The sequence below is a fragment of the Argiope bruennichi genome, chromosome 11 (assembly GCF_947563725.1).
Source record: "Argiope bruennichi chromosome 11, qqArgBrue1.1, whole genome shotgun sequence".
Lineage (NCBI taxonomy): Eukaryota > Metazoa > Arthropoda > Arachnida > Araneae > Araneidae > Argiope > Argiope bruennichi.
The window spans coordinates 90,200,200-90,209,101 of NC_079161.1; the positions used below are offsets into that span (position 1 = coordinate 90,200,200).

The 8,902-nt window shown below is 41.2% G+C and overlaps 2 protein-coding genes across 2 annotated transcripts; one reads left to right on the forward strand and one right to left on the reverse strand.

Moving 5' to 3' along the window:
* Positions 1-1,943: 1,943 nt before the first annotated feature.
* LOC129956753 (uncharacterized) lies at positions 1,944-2,657 on the reverse strand. Its single transcript, XM_056068693.1, has one exon. The coding sequence runs from the start codon at positions 2,655-2,657 to the stop codon at positions 1,944-1,946; it is 714 nt and encodes a 237-aa protein (XP_055924668.1).
* A 584-nt stretch (positions 2,658-3,241) lies between these two features.
* On the forward strand, positions 3,242-4,456 carry LOC129956754 (uncharacterized). Its single transcript, XM_056068694.1, has one exon. The coding sequence runs from the start codon at positions 3,242-3,244 to the stop codon at positions 4,454-4,456; it is 1,215 nt and encodes a 404-aa protein (XP_055924669.1).
* Positions 4,457-8,902: the final 4,446 nt, after the last annotated feature.

An 8,902-nucleotide genomic window follows, 5' to 3' on the forward strand; every position in this document is an offset into this window, starting at 1 on the left:
TTAGCTACTTTTAAATAAAATATTTACGATTTATGTCGCAACATATACTTCCCTACCAGTAGCGAACTTTACGTTAGAAAGTAGGAAGTAAATATTTTAGTAGTAGTATAAAGTAGGAAATAAGTCAAAATTTAAATTTTGAATCTCAATGGCGTCTTAATGATTCTACCAATTCGAGATTGTCTTAAGGCTAATTTGAGATCAGGTTGAGACACAGTTTTCTTTGTTTGAATCTTAGCTGGTTGTGGCGCAGGCGTAATCTTCACACAAGTTGGAGTTGCAAGCTGCTCTTCAGGATTTTCTTGTGGTAGTAGATACGCTGGCTTTAATCTGTCTATAGTTACATCCACTTCTTTATTCTTTATCCTCAGAGTAAAATATTTTGGTGTACGGCTGATAACAAAATATGGACCTTCATAAGGGGGTTCGAGTGGCTTTCGCACTCTATCAATGTGAAGGAAAACGTGAGAAGTTGATTCTAAATCTTTGTGCCCAAATATTTTTGGATGACTTTTTCATTGAGTTACTTTTGGTCTCATCAATTCCATAACCTTTTGCAAATCATTTATAAATGTTCCTTTTGACATGTGCGGTATATTTGCATCAAAGAATTCTCCAGGAAGTTTGATATCCTCTCCATACACCATTTCTGCTATTGTATAATTAGTATCGTCGTGGATCGCAGTTCGTAAACCTAAAAGTATTGTTGGTAACGTTTCACTCCAAGATACATTATTGTGGGCTTTTAAAGCAGCCTTTATCGATCTATGTAGTCTTTCTACCTTTCCGTTACACTGCGGGTGATAGGATGTAGTATGTGAAAGCTTAATGCCGCAGATTTTTGACAGATTTTGAAATATCTCGGATGAAAATGGGGTTCCACGATCAGTAATAAGCTTCCAAGGTACTCCAAATCTTGCTATCCAGTTGTTATCAAGAGCTTTTGATATTGTTTTCACAGAGATATTTTCCAGCGGAATAGCTTCCGTACAATTTGTGTATCTATCTATGCATGTTAGACAGTAGGTGTTACCATTTGAAGGTGGTAGTGAACCTACAATATCGATATGTATTTCTCGAAATCTTCCTGATGGTTTTTGAAATTCTCCCAATATTGATTTTGTATGGCGGGTTATTTTCGACTTTTGGCATGGAATACACGACTTCGCCCACTGCTGGACATCTTTCTTAATATTTGGCCATATAAATTTTGAAGAAATTAATTTTACATTTTGATTTAATTCCTAGATGGGACATTTATGTACGGAGTTACCACCCCAACACCGTGCGCGAAGCACATCGTTGGTGTGAGCGGTGGAACCCGAGCAATTATCTCCATAGAGCTACCACAGAGGTCTTCACCAAGGGACACACCCAACCCACCCGTTTGGCAGAGCAAAATGCGGCGGCTTGTTAGAGCCTAGGAATGTGGTCGTTTATCCACGCAATGATTTGGTGGATAATATTTAAGTTGTGAGGATCTTTAAGAAGATGATCTTTATCTTGAACATTTTTGATTTTTTGTCTTAGTAGATGAGTGTGAATGCACTCATAAATATAGTGGTCTGGTGTTCCAACTTTGCCACAGTCACAGAGTGGATCGTTGGTGATTCCAAATTTATTGAAGTAATAGGGAAGTCTCCCATGACCCGAGAGGAATTGTATCAGGAAGGGATGAAAGGATTTCATTTTAGTTGAGACATTTGGAAAATATTTGCGCGTCTGAGGACCTTTTGAGCTTCTTGCCCATTCATTTTGCCATTCTGCAAGAATGCAACGCCGAATGTCAGCCCTTAAGGTGCCATGAGACCTGGGGACATGTGTGTCGATGGAATCTTTTTCAGTACCATGTTTTGCTTGTTTGTCAGCCTCTTCGTTTCCTTGCACTCCAATGTGTGCTTTGACCCAATGGAGGGAGAGTCGTTGATGGGAATTGACTGCTTTTATTTGTCTGCTATTTGCTTCAGCATCCAGCTTTTGCGTTTAGGCGAAGCAAGAGCTGAAAATAGCGAGAGTGAGTCTGAGTAGATAGAGACTTTGCTCCAAGGATTAGTTTGATCTATGTAATCAAGGGCCATGAAGAAGGCATAGGCCTCTGCTTGGAAAACCGTTGAGTGGTCGTCAAGGCGATGGGAGTCAACATATATTAGTTTACCGAAGAAAAAGCAAGCAATGGCAGATCCCACCCGGTCGCCAATTTTAGATCCGTCAGTGAAAATTTCTATTCCATCACCTGATGGTTGATTTTTCTGGAAAGGGAAGGTAAACCATTCACAAGGATGTTGGTCATATGATGGGTTGAAAGTAGGTTCGTAAAGTTCGGGATCTAGGTATGTGTCGTCAAATTTGACTTGAGTTTTTTGCACCTTAATGAGGGAGTTTGCAAAAAGTTCTTTAGCTCTAAGGTGAAGAGGCAAAATGCCTGCAAGAACTTGTAGTGCATGTGTGCTGGTAGTCCGAAAGGCTTTGAGAATTTTAATAAGGGGCCTTCTCTGTATTATTTCAAAAGTTCTAGCTATTTGCTTGAATTTTAGACGGTGCCCCCAAGCCCCATACCCAAAAAGGACATAAGGTTCGAAGGCGCCTGTGTAAATGCGTCTGTGCAGATGGTGATGTCTGGAAAAGAATCTGTTGGCAACTGTATTTAATTTGTACATGAGCAGATCACTTTTCCGACGGACGTGCCTAAAGTGTTCTGTGAACGTAAGCTTGCTGTCCCATATGACCCCTCCCCTCAGGGGCTCACCTTCTTTAGGTGAGTACGGGTGTCCCAATCCCGAGGTACCCAGGGATCTTTACTCCCTTTACGTTTCCACTCTCCTACGCCTTCTGCTGTCTGCTGTGTTTTTCCTTCCCTCGACGGCAAGCGAGGGAGCTCACCATGAGAAGCTGTCGCCGCTCTGTTTGCTTCTTGCTTCTCATGGACAGCCAAAACCCCACGTGTTGGCCGTGCGTGGCAACCCATTTGAAAGACGGGTGGTGTACTGTGGTCCCCTGTACATCAATCGGCTGGTCACTAGCCACCTAAGTGGTTAGTTTGCTAGGGATCAAGCGAAGGGGTTACTCCTTGGGCTTGGCGTTAAGGGTGGTCACTGTCCCCGGGGGTAACTCCGAGCGTATAGGTTCCGGCTAGCACCAAGATAAGCGCCGAGGCTGGGAAGGGCCAGAGCCGGTGGCTGCCTTCCCTTGTTGGGCTCCGTGGTGGGCGGTGCCGTCGGGCCTGAAACACTTCTAATATCGTATGGGCAAATCCAAACGTGCTCCCTTCAGTGGGCAACCAATTGTATCAAATGTATTTACAAAACACTTTGAATCATTTTTCGTGATTAAAAGAACCAAAGATGAAGAAAATTTTCATACAGTTTCACCATTTTTAGTGGAAAAAGCTATATCAAGCACTGTCGGAGAAGTAGTTTCAATTCGAAAATTACGTTCTGGAGACTTGCTTGTGGAAGTGAATTCCCGCAAGCAAGCTCAACAACTTCTGAAATTGAAAGCATTAGCAACGATACCAGTAAATGTGAGTGCACATCGAACGCTTAATTCATCCAAAGGTGTTATAACCTGCGGTGAATTGTTTAATGTTTCACTGGAGGAAATAACTCAGAAACTAAGCTCGCAAGGAGTGACACATGTCCGTCGTATTACTATTCGACGTGACGGCAAACTTCTTGAAACGAAGCATCTAGTTCTCACGTTTAATTCCCCTAAGGCACCAGAATCGATAAAAGCAGGATATCTCAAATTACCTGTGAAGGCATTTATTCCCAATCCCTTGAGATGCTTTAAATGCCAGCGTTTTGGCCATTCAAAGGCTAATTGTCGCGGCAAGCTGACATGTGCTCGTTGTGCTGAAGCTGGTCATGAGAGCACTGACTGCACATTAAAAGAAAAATGCACAAATTGCAAGGGAGAGCATACCTCTTTCTCACGAGCCTGCCCCAAATGGAAGCTCGAGAAAGAAATTGTTACAACGAAGGTAAAAAAAGATATATCATTTCAGGAAGCCAGACGACTGGTGTTAGCGCAGACTCCAACAGAAGGTCGTAGCTACGCTTCCGTAACAAAATCACTCAGAAATTGTGAGGTACAAACAAAACCTGTAACCATTTTATCAAGCGAATCCGATTCTGACTTAATTTCAAGTCCAATAAAGGCAAAACCATCTGATTTTAAGAAAAGGTCACGCATATCAAAAGCCCAAAAGTCCTTGACTTTGAAATTTTCAAAGAAAGGTGCTTCCCTGAAAGATTTGAAATCTCGGAAGTCAGTTGCTCTTGAGATAGGCAAAGCTGGTCTGGCCACCAAGGACTTGCCTTCTTTATTTGGGAATCCATCTAATTCTGAGCTATTAAAAATCCATCCTTCAGAGGATGATGAAGATTTCCACATGGGTTGCGAACAGTCGGCAACTCCTCTCACTGGCGTTGATAACAGTCCCCCTCCCACTCATTAATGGCCTCTTTTATTTCCTGGAATTGTCGTGGAATTAGGACAAAGCTGGAAGACCTTAAAGCTCTCGTGAATTCCACACACCCTGTGTGTATAGCTCTTCAAGAAACGTTCTTGAAGTCAAATGTCCACTTGAAGTTACGTGGATATAATTGTGTCCGAAAGGATAACATTACTGGCTTATCTTCTGGTGGAGTGTGCCTTTTGACCTCCAACAGTTACCCCAGTACTATCCTAAACCTACACACTTCCTTGCAGGCTGTGGCGGTACAGGTGCACGTCAAAACCTTAGTTACAGTCTGTTGTATTTATCTATCACCGAATGATGTTATCTCTCAAAATGATCTTAACATTCTGGTTGATCAACTTCCAGTGCCTTTCATACTGCTAGGTGACTTCAATGGCCATGGTACTATGTGGGGTTCTGATAGAACAAATTCTCGCGGGCGACAGATAGAACAATTTATTTCTGATAACTGTCTCTGTCTGCTCAATACTAACGAGAAGACACATTTCCATGAACCCACAGGTACATTTCATTCTGTTGATTTGGCTATTTGCACTCCTGCACTTTTCCCCTTGCTGAACATTACAGTGGCAAGTGATCTCTACAATAGCGATCACTTTCCCTTGATCATATCCCATGCTGATGAGAACAATGCGACGCAATATCCACAGACTTACGTATTCCAGAGAGCAGACTGGGGTACATTTACTAGGAAAGCAGTGATTACTGATGAAATGGTTACTTCTACTAGTATTATCAATGCGGTTCAAAATGTTATCGACTGTATCATTGGTGCTGCGAATGCTACAATTCCTAAGCGCTCATCCTTTCCACGAAAATATCACAAACCGTGGTGGAACGACGCTTGTCGTGAAGCTTATAGGAACCAAAAGAGATTATGGGGGATCTTTCGAAAATACCCTACAACTGAAAACCTCATTGCATTTAAAAAGGCAAGAGCAAATGCGCGCCGTATACGACGTCGAAGCCAAAGAGCTTCATGGATAAGGTACGTTTCCTCAATCACCTCTACTACATCCAGCGCCCAAGTGTGGCGGAAAGTCCGGGCGGCCAATGGCATATATAGAGAGTTTACTTTTCCTGTATTAACCGTTGGATCGTCTTCTTACTCTTCCCCATTGAACATTGTGAATATCATGGGTCAAACGTTTGCTGATATCTCCAGTTCTACTTCCTGTAATTCAACTTTTCTCAAGAAAAAGAGACGGGCAGAACAACTAAAATTAAAATTCGAAACTCGCAGTTGCTTTTCATACAACTGCACATTCCGGATATATGAACTAAAGAAGGCTCTCTCTCGGACACGTGATACTAGCCCAGGTGTTGATGGAATAACATACAGCATGCTCCGCCATCTGGATGAATCCTCTCTCTTTCATCTCCTTCACCTCTTTAACAGAATCTGGAATAAGCAAGTGTTTCCAGAACAGTGGCGAGACGCGATTGTGATTCCTATCCTGAAGCCAGGGAAAGATCCGGTAGATCCTCTGAACTATAGACCGATCGCTTTGACTAGTTGCTTATGTAAAACATTCGAGCGTATGGTCAATTCACGTCTCATGTATGAAATAGAGAAAAAAGGTTGTATTTCACCCTTTCAGAGTGGATTTCGTCGAGGTCGATCCACAGTTGATAATCTTATTCACCTTGAATCTCAAATACGCAATGCGTTTGTTCGCCGAAACCATCTTGTTTCGATATTTTTTGACATTAAAAAGGCTTATGACCGTACATGGCGCTATGGTATTCTTAAAATTTTATTTGATATGGGGTTTAGGGGTAACCTGCCTGTTTTTATTCAAAATTTCTTAGAATTTCGTAATTTTCGTGTTCGTTTTAACCAAACGTTATCTAATACTTTTATCCAACAGGAGGGTGTTCCTCAAGGAAGTGTATTGAGTGTCACCCTTTTTATCCTTCATTTGAGTCAAATCCTCAAAGTCATACCATCATCTGTCTCTGGCACATTGTATGTCGATGACCTACAGATCTCTTGTCAGGGATCTAGTATGGCCTTAATAGAACGGCAACTTCAGAAAGCTGTTGACAAGCTCATAGATTGGTGCGATGAGAATGGGCACACACTCTCCCCTGAAAAGAGCTGTTGTGTCCATTTCTGTAGAAAACGAAGCCTCCACCTAGACCCTATAATTAATATTCGGGGAATTAGAAGAGCAGTTGTGGATGAGGTTCGCTTTTTAGGATTGATATTTGATCGTAAACTCACTTTCCTTCCTCATATCCGTTATCTGCGGAAGAAGTGTGAGACATCACTTAATATTTTGAAGGTTCTTTCAACTACATCATGGGGTGCGGACCGAACATCTCTACTTCGCATCTATCAGTCTGTAGTACTCTCGCGTATTGATCATGGGTGCGAAGTGTATGGTTCTGCACGTACTAGTGTTCTAAAGCAATTAGATACTGTGCATCATACAGCTCTCAGGATCTGTTCTGGAGCGTTTCGAACTTCTCCGGTGCACAGCTTATATGTCGTTTGTCACCAATTGCCGCTAAATCTACGTCGCAAAAAGTTGTGCGTCCAATATTTTTTAAGACTGAAATGTCATACTACTCACCCTATGCGGGACATGAATATTCCTGTTGGCATTGGCCGATTATACAATGCTCGTCCCTCTAATATCCCTCCTTTTTGCGAGAGGATGAAACAATTACTTGCCAACTCAGATCTTTGTAATGTCCAAATCCATCCGATAAATTTTATATCCCTCCCACCTTGGGATATTCCACAAATTTCATTTCATAATCCATTTTCTACTTTTGATAAAACTACAGTTTCACCCTCCATTTTCCAACAAATTTTTAATTATCACCGATATAAGTTTTCAGATTACACTGCTGTCTTTACGGATGGATCGAAAACTGCTCATCATGTGGGATGTGGTATCGTCTTTTCTGAAAATATTTTAAGTATACGATTAGACAATACTCACTCTGTTTTAACGGCCGAATTAATGGCAATCTTATTTGCACTAGAAAAAATTTCCACTCTTGGGGAACAAAAATTTTGTATTTATTCCGATAGTATGAGCGCTCTTGAAGCTATTGGTAATCATCATAATATGACGCATCCAATAGCCATTGATAGTTTATGTCTTCTACGAACTCTGCAATCTAAAAGCATAGATATAATATTTTGCTGGCTACCTAGCCACGTTGGCATACATGGAAATGAGAAAGCAGATGTTGCAGCTAAGGAAGCATCATTATATCTACAACGACCGCTTTCCTATCTTGATGCGAAGAAGTATCTATCTCATCATATTCATTCATTATGGCAAGAATCGTGGGACCTCCAAATATCTAATAAGTTACATTTTATTAAATCACACATTACATTATGGCCAATTATCCCAGTGAGAGAACTTGATGTCAAGTTGACACGACTTCGCATTGGGCACACCCGTTTCACCCACAAACACCTTTTGTTTGGTGAACGATGTCCAACTTGCACATCATGTCAAGTCGAATTTACCATCGTGCATATTTTAATCGAATGCCCAGTTTTTAATAGAAACCGGCTGCATCATTTCGGAACATCAAATTTGAACATCCGTGACTTATTGGGAGAAAATCCTCATGCGAACATTTTTAAATTTTTAAAAGAAATTGGGTTTTTACATCTTATCTAATTTTATAATTCATTAGTAAACTTTTGAAGATTTATATTTTTATAATACTCGATATTACTATTGACAAAAATTTTAACACCTAGCTTAAAATTTTTTAAAAACTTTTTTATCTCATTTTACCATATGTTTGGCGCAGCATAGCCAAATCTGGCTCTTGTGCCATAAACATCAAACTCAAACTCAAACCCATATGACCCCTAGATATCTGAAAGAAGAAACCACTTTAATGGTGGAATTTTGGAAAGAGATAGACGGTGGGTCATCTGAATTTAATCTGTTGCCGTATGTAATTGGCATGAGTAACATTTTGTTAAGACCAAAAGTTGGCTTGTGCGCTTTACCCCAGTGAGTGAGGGTGTGCAGGATGTTAGCCCCTTTTGTTTCAATGTCTTTCTTGCAAGAGCCCCCAATGACAACAACGAAGTCATCAGCATATGCTTCATTCAAGCATCCAGGTGGGAGCGGGAGATTTAATGCAGTGTCAACAATGATGTTCCAGAAAACTGGCCCACTACAGGAACCCTGTGGGACACCTCTCTCTATTTGGAAGGACCATGTTTGACCTTGCATTTCAATGGTACCTATACGTTGTTTAAAGTAATCTTTGATTAGTTCAAAGAGGTTCTGAGAGCAGCCCGCCAAGGTCAGCTGATGTAAAATGCTTTCGCGCCAGACATTGTCAAATGCGCCGCTGACGTCAACAGAAAGGATGCATGCCTTTCCTTTGTGCTGAAGAGCATTCTGAATATTTCTTCAGAGTTGGAAATGA

Bases quoted from the DNA above. Each gene is read 5' to 3' on its own strand.
- LOC129956753 (XM_056068693.1), bottom strand. From the start codon at position 2,657: ATGTACAAATTAAATACAGTTGCCAACAGATTCTTTTCCAGACATCAC.
- LOC129956754 (XM_056068694.1), top strand. From the start codon at position 3,242: ATGGGCAAATCCAAACGTGCTCCCTTCAGTGGGCAACCAATTGTATCA.